This window comes from Mytilus trossulus, chromosome 6 (assembly GCF_036588685.1).
Source record: "Mytilus trossulus isolate FHL-02 chromosome 6, PNRI_Mtr1.1.1.hap1, whole genome shotgun sequence".
Classification (NCBI taxonomy): domain Eukaryota; kingdom Metazoa; phylum Mollusca; class Bivalvia; order Mytilida; family Mytilidae; genus Mytilus; species Mytilus trossulus.
The window spans coordinates 90,329,995-90,346,599 of record NC_086378.1 but is presented as its reverse complement, the minus strand read 5'-3'; the positions used below and the strand labels follow the sequence as shown (position 1 = coordinate 90,346,599).

Sequence of the window (16,605 nt, the reverse complement as noted above, 5' to 3'; positions counted from 1 at the left end):
GCAATACTTTTTTAATAGTTCTTCTTTATTGCATTTTTAGTGTATTGTCAATCTGAAGTATCTGCCTATTATTTCAATGTAAAACAGTGTCCACATTTGCAAACTAAACAACACAACATAATTAAATGGAATGGCCATCTATAAGAACTCTGCAGAATCAACCCTGTACAAAATCAGATAATACAACTCTGTGTCCACACTTGTTATATATCAATGTACAGGGAGAGAGAGAGAGCGATTTTTTTTTTCGTTTTATAATTAAGTTTGATTGTCTTTTGCCTTCCTATTTGGATCAAAATTAAAAAAAGGCTCGTTACGTCAGCTTCTAAGGTTCAGTTACCACCAATTAGATTGTGGTCTACTTTAAAAAATCACTTATAACCAAAAAAAATGGTACAGCGCAACGTGATAATTAAATTCAAGTACACGACTTAATTCTAATGATGTTGATAATTATTTTAGGTGTAAACAGAAAAACAGTGATTCCAAAGCCAAATCATCAGTTATACCGCACAAACAAAAACCATCTCCAAGAGGAAAACCGGTACCATCTAAGGCGGGAAAACGAAATGCGTGGGTGGTCTGACATATATATTGTCACGTGACAATATACTGCATCCAATGGCGATGATAAAATGGAGGAAGATGATGATTTGTACTTTCATTTTTAATTTACATCTGAGACAAATTTATGCAAATTCTTTAATATTTATATGATTCTGAGATATTTAAAAGAAAAGTTAAAACTGAGTTTTACCCTGCGTATTGCTGTGTGTTTTTTTAATCTTCATTGGCTAGAGGTAAAGGGGGAGTTGAGATCTAAAAAATACAAACATGTTTGACTATACCTGTAGAAAAGAGATCCTATAAGTTTAAGGCAGCATTGTACTAAAATTGCGGAAATCACTTTGTGATCCTATAAAAAAGATGATTAGTAAAGGTCATCTTACCAATGTTATAATTTGGTCTCTAGATATAGTTTACATTGGCACAAATATCGATTTTGTCATCAGCAAAATAAGACATAAATATTTTTTTTTCTTTTCAAACGGGATGTATAGAGATACATGCAAGTACATGCAAATGTTTTTCTATAAAGATGTGTTTTAATTGATTTTAGTCTCTGATGCATGATTATTTTATAGTGTTACTATAAATTTACACTTCTTCGGTGTATGAACAGCCAAATTATTAATTTTGTCTGTTCCCGCTGAGCATCCCGGGGGTTCTCTCAGAGTAGTTCGGCTTCCTCCACCATAAAAACAGACTCTGCCTGGTGTCCTAGCACTCCCACGTGTTGGGTTGAAGATTGTTCTTGTAAATGTTGAACATTGTAAATATGTTAATGACACATCTCCATTAATTACTATAAGGAGTGTTCATGGTTTCCACTGTACCCTCGCAGCTCTCGAGGGTGCTACGTATTTACATACATACAAACCTTACAACATAATTATTTTCATTAACCTGTGTATATCATTGTATATTGCAGCTTTTTTTTCAAGGTTATTGTTATTTTTTTGAAATTGTTAAACTACTCACAGCGGTATACTACTGTTGCCTTTATTCATTTAACCCTTTTCTTGATGTTGTATTTACACTGTACCATGGATCAAATTTATTCGATTAGTCTTCGTTAACTAATGTTAATATGTCTATTGATTGTTAGAAATTTTCCTTCTGTCAAATTTTGGTTTCAAAATTTTCGATTGTAAATAATCCCCCCCCCCCCATTTCCCATTACGAGGCCATTTGTAAATGTGTATACAAATTAAAAATCTCGCGCTTCATATATACTTTATTAATCCTCTGTGTAAAACATTACGTGTCTACGACGAATTAAAAGATGTGTGAAACGGTTGTTCCAGCCAATCAGTAGTCGGGCCAAAAACATCTAGATTATTACGGATAACAATGCTCTTGAGGAACAATATTCAGCAATCAGAATATAGTGTTGGGGTAGTTAGGTTATTATTTTGGATTACATCAGTTGTCCTTAAACTTTTTGTTACATCTACTTGTAAATTTATTGAAACGATTTTATGTAGTTTGCCTTTCATTGAGTTATAAATAACTACTAGAACACACCCGCGAAATCGCGGGCATATAAAGCTTGTAAACTGTTGTAGGATGATTTTTTGTAAAAGATATTTTGACTGGAGAATTTCATATAAGGTATCAAAAAGCCCTCCGTTATGTGTTTCCTTTCTGTTAAATTCGATTATTTTTTTGTGTTTCTGGCCTTATGCCACAATTATTCTTCCTCTTTGGTACAATGCATTTTTTTGTAAAAGTCAAATTAAATTAAAAATTTGCACCGCTTCAAACATGAAACAAATGAAACTGCTCAAGTTATATACCATTATTATTAGATAATAAAATGTGCTTGTAGTACAATACATCAGTGCTTTTCCTTTTTGAAAGCCCTATTAACATGCCAATGGTAGGATTTGAATCTCGTATAAATGACAAACGCTCATTTGAGGGATGCTCTGAGGGGGGCTGATTCTGAAATCCCGGGCTTAAAAACATGAAATCCCGAGGTGCGTATTTTAATGAAATTCATATCCCGACATCCCGAAATAAAAAAAAAAATATTCCCGCATCCCGTAAAAATCAGTTCCGAAATCCCGAGCTTAAAAGCACCAGATCCCGACGTTCCAAATAAGTCTTGTCTCCCGCTAATCTCTACTCTACTTTCATTTTGGCCAAATCACTACTTTCACTTTCAACAATAAATTTGTATGCCCCATCTATGGGAATTATGTTTTTTAGTCTGTTCCTCCGTTCGTTTGTTAGTCCGTCCTTCTGTCCTGCTTCAGGTTAAAGTTTTTACTCTCAACAATAAATTTTCATGCCCCATTTATGGGAATTATTTTTTCTAGTTTGTTCTTCCGTCCGTCTGTCCCGCTTCAGGTTAAAGTTTTTGTCGAGGTAGTTTTTGATGAATTTGAAGTTCAACCAACTCGAAACTTAGTAAATATGTTCCCTATGATAATATGATCTTTCTAATGTTAATGCCAAATTAGAGATTTTACCCCATTTCACGTTCAAAACATAGCAAATGATAGTGCCGATCGGATGTGGCATCTGTATACTATGGACACATTCTTGTTTTTCATAGGGCCTGTGTCGTTAAATCTTAAACGAAACATGATAATATAGGCTATGCATGTGTCGTTATTTATGTGACGATAAGTGAATGACAAAATGATTGTGTTTATTTTCACACGGCCTGGGTCGTTGCTTACAGTTGGGATTACGAAAGTGGCTTGCATGAATCTTAAATAAACATGATAATATAGGCTATGTCTTTGTCGTTATTTACGTGACGATAAGTGAATGACAAAAATGATTGTGTTTATTTTCACACGGCCTGGATCGTTGCTTACACTCGGGACAACATATAACGATTCAGGCAATGTGAAAATGGCTTGCATGAATCTTAAATAAAACATGATAATATAGGCTATGCTTGTGTCGTTATTTACGTGACAAATAAAACATGATAATATAGGCTATGTCTGTGTCGTTATTTACGTGACGATAAGTGAATGACAAAAATGATTGTGTTTATTTTCACACAGCCTGGGTCGTTGCTTACACTTGGGACAACATATAACGATTCAGTCAATGTGAAAATGGCTTGCATGAATCTTAAATAAAACATGATAATATAATCTTAAATAAAACATGATAATATAGGCTATGCGTTTATTACGTGACGATAAGTGAATTACAAAAATGTTTTTTTTTTATTTTCACACGGCCTGGGTTGATGTTTACACTTGGGACAACATTCTTATATAACGATTCAGGCAATGATAATATAGGGTTTGTAATGTAAATTTACAAAAATAAACGGAAGAGGAAGTTATCTATGAATAAAAGCCGGGGTGATGACGGACACATATCCGGACTTCTTTTTTCCCGTTTTTCTCCCAAAATAACCGAAACTGAATAATCATAAGAATGGATGACAAATGCGACTATGCATGGTACCTATAGGACATACAGTCACAATTATCAATCTATTGAGGAAGGAGGAGAAGCGACACCAAAAAGGAGGTCTTCTCGTTTAATAGTATAGATGTAGCATTATGGTTTTGCCTATTGTTGAAGGTTTTACATTAAATTGTAATTGTTTACATCTGTGTTCTACTGTCACACATTACTTTAGTACTAAATTTTATATTTCAAACTGTCTAATTATATTGACTTCTTTTGTGTACATTTCGTATGCAGCAGGCATATTTAATTTATTCAATACTAATAATGATCTCAAAATTCGCTATGAATTCACATGTCCGAAATATTTGTTTTTGATTTGAAATAACTAATTTGTAACACTTATATTTTATATTTGGACTTTATTAAATGAATTTGGACTTTATCAATTTGTTTATGTTTACTGTATTGAACTGCCGACTTGTGTGTGAATAAAGAGCTAGTACCCCGCATTGTGAATCGTTCCCAAAGACGGAATCCCACTCGAAACCGTTCTGGCAATGTTTATCTGGAAAGGTACAAAATCTTTCTTACTACTACTATTCTAATGAATTGTTGTCTTATTGTAATGTTTGACAGCAACTAAAATGTATCAATTTTATAATTAACTCGCCTTGCCCGATGTGCCAGTGGTAGTATTTCCCATAACTTGGCGTCCGTTGTCAGTCGTCTTCATCGTAGTATGTCTTCTTCTGTTAACTTTTATGTAAATCTTCTCCTCTGAGAACTGACAAAATTTGGTCACAATCATCTAGTTTAAAACTGTACCCGATGACCCGCCTGCCAACCACGATTTTGGTCGACACGGCAAAAAATATAACAAATAGTTAATGCAGGTCTTGTTTGTAATTTTGAAAACTGTTATAATTCATTTGTAATCAGAGAAAATCTGAAAAGGCAGAATTGTTTAGATTTTCCAGCGTTACCTATTGTCTATTTACAACAAAACTGTCAGACGACATTCTAAAGGAGACATTTGTCTTGCATTGCGAATCTTACATTTTGTTTTTTTAATGTCAACATGGCTGAAATCGGCGATAGACTTTTTATTCACGTTATTCGCCCTTGAATGACGGGTTTTACATTTGATTTGCGTTTGTGTTTGATATCTTCATAACTGCAATATATCATAAAAGAATCTTAAAAAGCAAAAAAATAACCAATGGGATATAAACTGCTAATAAGTCTTTGTCCGAATTCTTTAGTCTAATCTATATTTGAGCTATTGCACTTTAACGACGGTCTTTTCCAATGTGTTGTGTTTTTGCTTTTTATCCTGAAAACTGTGATAGATAAACATACAATTTGATATTACAATAATGATCAGCAAGACATATTCTACACATAGGTCAGCATATGGAAATCATTTGTCGACTCTTTAAATTGGAATTATTACACCTTTATGACGATTTTTACCAATTTATTGCGTTTATTTACTATGATCTTAAAAACTATAAAATTCAGAAGGAAGCTTTAAATTACAAAATATACCTGCAAGACAAAATCAACAAACAAGTCAAAATTTGACAAATTAGATAGTAGACACTTTAAGGGGAATATAAAATATAAATATGGGGTCACCGTTCATTTAGGCTCACAATCTGCCTCCGAAAGAAGCATGCATTTTTGTTAATGTCCTTTTTTCTGTTGAACGTATAGGAGAAATATTGGTAATATCGAAATAAAAAAAGAACCAAATTACAGAAATCGCTTAAATTTTACAATTATTTAGTTATGTACAGCTTGTTTGAAAACAATAATAAAAAATATAGGTCACCGATGAGTTAAAAAAGATATTTCAATTTAAACGTCAAAAAATAAAAAAATTACATTTTTGCACCAAAGGGAGATAATTTGGAGCTTTTTTTTAATGATATACACATTTTAAAGTCATCTGTGGTCAAATCAAATCGATTTGTCTGGGTGATTTTTGTACCAAAGTAATAACTAATAGTGTAATAAATAAAATTTGTAATGAAAACAAAATGTTTAATTTTTTGCTTAAATTTTTATACCCGCGAGCCACCTTAAATGATGTGGTTGCCAATAAATGAGAATTATTTTACTACCTTTTGTGCAAAAACTCAAGATTGTTTGAGTGTGTTCATTGTGAAGTTAAAGAAAAAGGCTATCGAGCTAAATTTTTGTTTACTGTTAAAATTTGTTTTGTTCAAATTATTGATTCAAAAGATTAACAGAAGGTCATACAAATCTGTCATTTTTAACTCAGTGGTCAGAATTAATTACATTGATGATCATTGTAGGATATCATATTGATACTGATTTGTAAACTTTATCTCTGATATTGACAAATATTCGATAAATTTATCAATAAACAAACATAATGAGATCCCTTAAATATTTATAGATACATGTACATAGATCTTCGAAATGAGTTCAAACCATTTCTGTTTTTATTTCAATATAATGAATATTCATGTGTTGATATTAAGTTAAAGTTGACTTAAAATATGGGACAATAATTATAAGTGCCTTTTGTCTCAACAGCCTACTTTTATATATTATATCCACCGTCAATATAATCCCGATAGCTCTGTGATAATATATCGGGTAGATGGTCACCACGGTGTTTCATATTAAAAAAACCCGATGTATTGATGTTGATACATACATTTCAGCATGAACTATGCAATATTCTACTAGGTCACCGACTTCGCTTCTTCGATAAAAATCTGTCAAACTAGTATATAAGCTTAACATTTGTGCATTACTAGTCCTGTTCAATCAGCCAAGGTAGTTTCATTTGTTGCTGTTACTAAGTCCTGAAACGTGTGTCTTTGAAGTTTTTCAAAGTCAACAAGGTTTGATAGTTAGTTTATTAGAGAAAACTCAGCCGCAGAAGACTGCGTAACAGGAGCATATTTATATACACAATATTAATTACAACATAGTTCATCATACAAACAGAATACATTTGTAAATTATACATCTTCAAAAATAAGTTTGTGTTTATTATAGTTTTAAATTAGACAAGCATCTTTTCTACCTTTTGAATAAAAATTGACAGCTAAGACAGCACATTACTATTACTATATTTCAGCATGCCAAGTACTTTTTTTTCATTTGGATATTTTAAATAGTATGGAGGTATGAACTTCCCCCTTAAATCCTTAACTTCACAGTTGGTACATTTACATATACATGTATAGTGGTATATATCTCCAAGACCAGCTTTACAGAGTGGACAAATCCTCTCATTTCGTGGTACATTTCTCCATCTTCCTGTTTCGATGGGAAACTTTGTATTACATACCCTTAATTTACATATGTTTACTCTATGACCCCGCCTTAATTTTAACAGATATGGTTCCAAGCAAAACTCTTCTTTAAAGTATAGATAAAATTCCCCCCTTGATGAATTGTTTACATCTGAGAACCGTTTTTGAATAAACTGGTCCTGGAGACGCTGCCTTACATTAATTTTAATATTATAATAATCAACTTGCTCCGGAAAATTATATAGTTCACAAAAGCCACAATCATTAAACACAGATTTTACATAGTTAAACCATTTAAAATTACAACCTTTATGCTCATGCATGTACCAAAGTAACTTATAAAGTTTACCCGATAGTTTTTATCATTTGTTGCTAGCTTGTGCCAAAAACATACCATTTTTAACTTGATCTGCAGTTCAAGTGGAAATCTTCCAAGTTCCCCATATACCATAAAATTTAGCGTAGATGATCGCACACCCAAAATGCGCTTACAAAACTGTAGATGTAACTTTTCAGTATTATTTTTATTTTCAAACCCCCATATTTCCGAGGAATAGGTCAACATAGGAACCACCAACGCATAACAGCTTGGATACTAAAATCATTGAAGTTAGTAACCCTATGAATATCTCTGATTCAATCAAACTAAAATTTATGTAAGACATCTTATTGTGTAGGGAACATCGGGAATGGTTTTTAGAGTTACTTAACGAATTTATTTTTCCTTTTTTTTTAATAAATGATACTTATTTTTATATATGTTAAAAGAATTAGCAATATCATGTCGATACTTATGGATTAACCGTTTCAAAAATGATATCGGATATGTTCCTTACGTTGTTACTACAATCCCCCTCCCTTTCACGAATGTGACCTACCGAATTAAACTATTTACAGGATTTGTTTTCACATAAGCAACACGACGGGTGCCACATGTGCAGCAGGATCTGCTTATCCTTCCGGAGCACCTGAGATGACCCCTAGTTTTTTGTGGGGTTCGTCTTGCTTATTCGTAAGTGTTCTATGTTGTGTCATGTGTACTATTATTGTTTGTCTGGTTTTTTTCTTTCATTTTTTGCCACATGTGGCGTTGTCAGTTTGTTTTCTATTTATGAGTTTAACTGTACCTCTGGTATCTTTCGCCTCTCTTTCAACATTATTCTATATCAGCATGTTTTGTACTTATAGAATTAACTAATGGTTTAGTTGGAGATGGGTTCCACAATCTCTTTATTTGTCAAAATGGCACAATAATGGATCTCTTTGTTTCAATGTTGTATTTAAATAAACCATGTGAAGCTTAAATGTGTGGTATCCTTATACTAATGCATAAAGAGTTATTAGCAGACTTTTTTCTATTTATATATAAAAAAAATGGGTTCACGGTTTTATACCTGGACTTCTGAGATCTTCTGTATCCTCTTTTTCTCCCATGTTGTATTTACACTGTTCATTGTAGATTAAGTTGATTTTAGTATACTGTGTGTTATGTTTTAATTTGCTCATGTTGCACACTTGTGTGTCTGAGCTGTTGAAATAAAATCTTGAAAATCTTGACCAAGTATAGAGCCAATTAAAATTTAGAAAGGAAATGGAAAATATTTCAAAGCGACACATTAACTTATATACTCATCTCGTCAATAAGTACCACTAAACAATTCATTGGCCTATACACTTATGTCCGATCAGAAAAGATTTCATTTAAAATCTAAATCAACAACTTTATTTGATAAAGCGAGGTTTGTTATCTCTGTAAATGTCACCGTCGACTTCTGTTGCTTGTTGTTACAGATTTCTGATATTCTTTAAACTTGGTGATGAATTCTATTGTGACCAAAAAATAAATGACGACAATATTGAAAAAAATACACTTAGGTTCAGAACATAAAAGATAAAAGGACATTAACGAAACAGCTCCAAAAAGACACAACCTTTCGTGTAGTACCAATCTGAAATTATACATTTCATATAGTCTAAATATAACAAAAAAAAGCGGCGTTTTGCATTTGCGCCGATTTTTTCTTTCATTTGCACCGATTTTTTTGTCATTTGCGCCGATTTTTTTTACAGGTAAATTACAGGTGAAATGATATAAGAAGATGTGGTATGTGTGCCAATGAGACAACCCTCCATCCCAGTAATGTTATTTTCATTTATCATTAAAGACCTTTTCCGTTCGCCAGTTATACATATGTTATGAATTGTCAATCATAACATGTATATAACTGTTGTCTCCTGCTTAAAATCAAAAGAAAAAACCTAAGATAAAAGCACTTTGTTTATACTAAAATGACGAATTAAAAATATATGAACAGCATTCAAATCCATAAAACCGGAATACATTCAAATTATAAATCTGTTCTTGCCCAATATTTATAGGAAGCAGATCTAATATATTACTTTATTATGATTTCGTCTCTTCTATAATTGGCGTAATTGTCGATAACGAAGGCCATCTTTTCTTTGTTTGGCATACATACTGGTGGGGGCATTTCTAGAGAACGCATTTTCGAACAAGGAAGCTAAAAAAACAAGAGTTTCAAATGATGAAGTTGAAATCATACCTTCGTTATTTTTATGGACGCCATCACGAATTGGTTGTACGATGTCTATGAATGTATGCCATTTGTCATCTGAAGGAGCGTCAGGCAATGTCAAACATGAAGCAGTCATCGATTTCATTTAGGCAAAGAAATAGTAACCCGAAACATTGGCCATAGCCATTTACCAATTGCAATGTCGCTTGATTTGTCTTTATACTCTGTACTCAGCCAATGTAAAAGTATGAACTTACCTGTAAATCCAATTAGGAAAATATATATAAAATCGGCGCAAATGAAAGAATGAAAGTTTTCAAAATCGGCGCAAATGTCAAACGCCCAAAAAAAGTTGTGGTGTGATTACTAATGAGACAGCTATCTACCAGAGACCAAATTACATAAAAGTTAAAATACATTAGATCGTCAACAATTAAAAATCCTTAACGCATAGTCAACTTTAAGCTGGGGTCACACATTCACGATGTTTACTACCGTCCTCGACAGAACCATTCCCGATTAAAATTTATCAAAAGTCTGATCAAGATCCTGTGAATCGTGGATGGAAATTCAAACTTAAATCAAAATTTGTAAAAAAAAAATAATTTGATCACGACAACAATCAGATAGTGTTCAGGAAGCGACGATATTCAACCATTTCTAAGCGAATTAGTCCCGATAATCCCGTTCTGAATCCGCTTCTAACCCGATTTGTATTTTTCACCAGGTAAAATTCGACCGAGTATGTCACGACTTCGTCCCGACTCTACTGAAAGTAATCCGACAGAGATCAGACAGTGACCAGACAGTGAACCGACGCTGACGGAAGATATCCGTTAGAAAACTGTCGGCATATTCGGGATGATCAGGTACTGTCGGGACGTAATCCTATCACGGTCCGCTCTATCGCATTGCAAACGGCTTTGTCAGGTCTCCGTCGTATTGTATTCTGTTATTGTCGGGACTCTGACGTGGGAATCATTGATTAATTTCGTATTAATAACGGGACTGTTTCGGAACGATTTCGGTAAAAAAACGGTTCGCAATCGACAAGATCTGGATGCAATCTGGACTTAATCGGCAGAAAAACAACTATGAAAAATTACTCCAGATCATTCCCGTTCCACAAGACACCGTCCAGAATACACAAGACATTGTTCGGAATTCGATCCGATACAGCAGAATCTGTCACGACATAGCCACGATTGTAATCCGACTAGAAAAAATCGGCTGAGTTGTCCCGAATGTTACGGGACGCACCTAATTCAGTAATTGTCGGGGTGCTTTGCCGAACTATTCGGACCCTTCCCGACACTTAAGAGTCTGTTACGAACTAAAACGACTGTGTTCAGACAATGATAGGACATTACAGATAATTGAGGATACTAATCCGACTTTTTCACTTTTCGTGTCGTATTGCTGTCTAATCTCAAACGGTAGCAATAATCGGCAATGTGTAAACCCCGCATTAAAATGTCCCGTCAGTACAAATGTAAAGCAATTTAACGAGAAAACGCAAATTAAGCCCGATTTATGTACTAAACAATGAACGATAAAAATATATATGTTAACGAACGACAACCACTGAATTGCAAGATCCTACTTAAGACAGGCACTCACAGAATGTGGTAGAGTTTAAACTAGTTTAAATGCTTCAATCCTCCTGTTAGCCTTGGATAGTGGTGTAACAGTACAATTTTAGAAAATAGAATACAAATCGGTTTAAAAAGGGATTAACTCATCAGATTGATACAAAGTCGCTCTTTTAAGATGAAAATGAATTTCTGCACGAAAAAAATATATTACAACATGATACTTAGTTTCAGAACATAAAACTGTAAACGTCGGATTGGTTAAAAAACAATATTTTCTTATTCTAAAATTACTGTAACTTATCGTTTTGTACATGTGAACATATAGTTACCGAACTTTTTAATCATTCATTTTACGGTTTTATCGAAGACGGACTTAAATTTCAATCCAAATGTGTGTGCATTCGACAACCAAGGTCTCTTCAGTGTTGCTCGTGGCCAAAATATTTGAAAATCCAAAGCTTATAAGAAATACAAAGAGTCTTTAAAAAAAAAGGACCAAAAATTATAGCAGAATCAGGACAGGGATTAGAGATATATTCCTTAATTTTAAATGATTTCTCAAATTTTGTAATAGCAAATTTCAATAACAGAAAATCTCTTTTTTTATGCCAGTACCAAAACCATTAGGAAAAAAACCCTGGTCTAATCTATTCTACAAATGTTTAAAACATAAAATCATTTACGGCCAATACAAAGCTGTGATGCGTACAATGGTCAGCCGATAAAATTGTAAGACAATAACAATCAAAACCAAGGAGTAAACAAAGACTCGTAAAACAAAAAGACATTTTTATCATCACTAATAAATAAGAAATAAGAAACAACATAAACTCCACTAAAAACCAGGAGTGAAATCAGGTACTGCCGAAGGGAAAGCATTTCCTGCACCGTATATGACACCCGTCGTGATATTTCTGTGTTCAGACCGGCCAATAATGATGCAAGGTTAATATTATGACTGAAGAAGAATATTAGATATGATTTCTAACACACTTTTATCGTAATGATCAATCAGCTCATGATGGCGACCGTAAAATTTCTTTAGTAATGACTTTAATTTGATAGATGCATAGCCCTGTCTTAGCAACTTATGAGACAGCAGTACCCCTCGTTCAACAAATCAATGTACTTTGAGCTAGCTCTAGAGTAACGTATTAATTGAGGCACATATACTCCACATGCTTGTGCCGCTGGGAGGATGTTGCTACACAGAAATGGACAGTTGACCTATATGAAAATTAAAATCATCGCCTTTGATATAAATTTTGGTATTTAACCTACCATGAGTAGTCATTTCAAGAAAAACAGTCTAAGTATGGAGCAGATTTATCTGTGTCGGTAGTATCTTTCAATTTCAAGTTCACTTGGATATATTTAATGTAAGTGATCACTTAATCTATTTTCATAAAGATACAGTACATTTGTACATCATCAATATACCAAAAGGTGAAATTAGAAGACTGGGCTAATTACTTTTCTCCGTTCTGTTCAAGCCCTTGGATAAATTCTGCTTCATATGAATACAAAAACAAATCTGCAAGTAGAGGAGCACAATTGGTACATATTGGGATTCCAATAGTCTGTTTGAAGACCAAACCTCAAAATTCGACAAATATGTTTTCAACTAAAAAGTACAGCACATGAGTGATATCCTCTTCGGTGCATTTCTTTGTTCGACTCTGTCTTTTTATTTTAACAAAGTAAGCTGAATTCCTGCCTAAAACTAGATATCTAAAACGTCTAGTGCCCCCCCCCTTTTTTTTAAAGAAACATAAGCTGACGAGTTCTTTCAGTCGAGTTTTAAGTTTAGTATGTGGAAAAGTGGTGTAAAGATCAAAAATCAAAGGTTTTAATGTTGATTAACTGTAACTGTGATTGGTGAATAATTTTATACTGAGCCCTGAATCCTTCCCTAGCCTGATGCAAAGATGTGACTGTAACTGTGATTGGTTAATAATGCTAGTGAGCCCTGAATCATTCCCTATCCTGATGCAAAGATGTAACTGTAACTGTGGTTGGTTAATAATGCTAGTGAGCCCTGAATCATTCCCTATCCTGATGCAAAGATGTAACTGTAACTGTGGTTGGTTAATAATGCTAGTGAACCCTGAATCCTTCCCTAGCCTGATGCAAAGATGTAACTGTAACTGTGGTTGGTTAATAATACTAGTGAGCCCTGAATCCTTCCCTAGCCTGATGCAAAGATGTAACTGTAACTGTGGTTATTTAATAATGCTAGGGAGCCCTGAAGCTTTCCCTAGCCTGATGCAAAGATGTAACTGTAACTGTGATTGGTTAATAATGCTAGTGAGCCCTGAATCCTTACCTAGCCTGATGCAAAGATGTAGCTGTAACTGTGGTTGGTTAATAATGCTAGTGAGCCCTGAATCCTTCCCATGCCTGATGCAAAGATGTAGCTGTTACTGTGGTTGGTTAATAATGCTAGTGAGCCCTGAATCCTTCCATAGCCTGATGCAAAGATGTAACTGTAACTGTGGTTGGTTAATAATGCTAGTGAGCCCTGAATCCTTCCATAGCCTGATGCAAAGATGTAACTGTAACTGTGATTGGTTAATTATGCTAGTGAGTCTTGAATCCTTCCCTAGCCTGATGCAAAGATGTAACTGTAACTGTGGTTGGTTAATAATGCTAGTGAGCCCTGAATCCTTCCATAGCCTGATGCAAAGATGTAACTGTAACTGTGATTGGTTAATAATGCTAGTGAGCCCTGAATCCTTCCATAGCCTGATGCAAAGATGTAACTGTAACTGTGATTGGTTAATTATGCTAGTGAGTCTTGAATCCTTCCCTAGCCTGATGCAAAGATGTAACTGTAACTGTGATTGGTTAATAATGCTAGTGAGCCCTGAATCCTTCCCTAGCCTGATGCAAAGATGTAACTGTAACTGTGGTTGGTTAATAATGCTAGTGAGCCCTGAATCCTTCCATAGCCTGATGCAAAGATGTAACTGTAACTGTGATTGGTTAATAATGCTAGTGAGTCTTGAATCCTTCCATAGCCTGATGCAAAGATGTAACTGTAACTGTGATTGGTTAATAATGCTAGTGAGCCCTGAATCCTTCCCTAGCCTGATGCAAAGATGTAACTGTAACTGTGGTTGGTTAATAATGCTAGTGAGCCCTGAATCATTCCCTAGTCTGATGCAAAGATGTACCTGTAACTGTGATTGGTTAATAATGCTAGTGAGTCTTGAATCCTTCCCTAACCTGATACAAAGATGTAACTGTAACTGTGGTTGGTTAATAATGCTAGTGAGCCCTGAATCTTAAACTAGCTTGATGCAAAGATGTAACAAGATAGCTGAACAACAAACTGTAACGCAATCAGTTTAAGAGGATTTGAATCCGATAGGTTAAAAGCACATAATAAAATATCATAAATTCTGGAGACACAAGTTACCAATATAAAAGTATTCATGGCACCAACTGTGCCCCTTTAATAGCAGATTTATTTCTATATTGCTATGAATCTCAGTTTATGACCAAACTCAGTAAAGACCCATCATTGTTACATTTGGTTGATACATTCAAAAATACATACCATTATCTGGATGATATTTTTTCGTTGAATAATCCAGAGTTCTCTAAATATACTTCAGAAATTTACCCAAACGAACTTACTTTGACTAAATCTAACATAAACAGCAGCAGTTGTCCTTTTCTAGATTTAGAAATTTCAATTTCAAACGGGAAACTTCACACTAAAATTTACGACAAAAGAGACGATTTTTCATTTCCTATTGTTAATTTTCCTTTTTTAGACGGCGATGTGCCTTTGGCTCCATCATACGGTTTTTATATATCGCAACTCGTTCGGTTTGCCCGTGTGTGTTCTGATGTCATAGATTTTAACGAACGTAATCAATGCATCACTGGTAAATTGTTGTGTCAGGGATTTCGATACCATAAATTACTTAAAACTTTTACTAAATTCTTTCATAGATACAAAGATATGATTAGTAAATTTGGCTATACCTGTAGAAAGCTTATTAAAAATGGTATTTCACATCCTAAATTTTATGGTAATATTGTACTTAAAGCGAGGAAATCACTATGTGATCCTTGTAAACTCATCGAACCTTTAAACAAACTTACAAGTAAGGGTTATCGTACCAATATTGTAATTAGATCTCTGAATATAGTTCACATTGGCACTAATATTGATTTTGTCATTAGCAAATTAAAACATAACTAAATTTCATTATCTTTTGAGGCGAGATGTATAGAGACACAGACACGTTAACTTTTATTTCTATAGAAGTCGCTCTTCACTATACTACTACCTGTCGATACATTTATTTTTTGGCATTGCACAAGTCATGTCTTCTTTGACTATTAATGACGTTAAAATACTAAATCCTAGTGATGTGTTTTAGTCGATTTTAGTCTCTGATGCATGATTTTTTACTATTAATTGGTTTTGGCTTTTAACTAGTTGTCAGTAACTGCGAGTACTCTCAAATCGTATTTTCTTGTTAATTCGACCTGTTGATACTGTTTATAATGCGTTTTTGTTATTTTTTATTTATATGGATCTTGTCTGTACACCAGCTTTGATTATTTGTAATATCTTCATTTTTCACTTATTCTTACAACATTTGTATAAACTTCAAGATTATAAAAAAACGTTTTTTTTCTAAAGTGAACATTGATTGGTTAAATATTTCTCAGTGTGTTTGAATTAGTTTGTTAGCTTTTTGGTCATGAATGTTTGTCTCTAATATTTAATTAACTGTGCATTTGTATTCAGATATCGCAGATCAAATTTATTCGTTCATTGTGTAATCATACGTTTTTTGATTGAGTTAAGTCTGCCAATTGATATTTTATCGTATGTTTTTTCTATGTTGTGATGTTATGCTATTGTTTCAGAAAAAGGGAGAAGGTTTGAATCCATTAAAACGTTTAATCCCGCTGCAAATGTTTGCACCTGTCCTAAGTCAGGAATCTGATGTACAGTAGTTGTCGTTTGTTTATGTAATATATACGTGTTTCTCGTTTCTCGTTTTGTTTATATAGATTAGACCGTTGGTTTTCCCGTTTGAATGGTTTTACACTAGTAATTTTGGGGCCCTTTATAGCTTGTTGTTCGGTGTGAGCCAAGGCTCCGTGTTGAAGGCCGTACTTTAACCTACAATGTTTTACTTTTTAAATTGTTATTTGGATTGAGAGTTGTCTCATTGGCACTCACACCACATCTTCCTA

General features: G+C 33.8%; 1 protein-coding gene across 1 annotated transcript; it reads left to right on the top strand.

Moving 5' to 3' along the window:
* The first annotated feature begins 13,335 nt into the window (after positions 1 to 13,335).
* Positions 13,336 to 14,670, top strand: LOC134723118 (uncharacterized). Its single transcript, XM_063586759.1, has one exon. The coding sequence runs from the start codon at positions 13,336 to 13,338 to the stop codon at positions 14,668 to 14,670; it is 1,335 nt and encodes a 444-aa protein (XP_063442829.1).
* Positions 14,671 to 16,605: the final 1,935 nt, after the last annotated feature.

Bases quoted from the DNA above. Each gene is read 5' to 3' on its own strand.
- LOC134723118 (XM_063586759.1), top strand. From the start codon at position 13,336: ATGCTAGTGAGCCCTGAATCATTCCCTATCCTGATGCAAAGATGTAAC.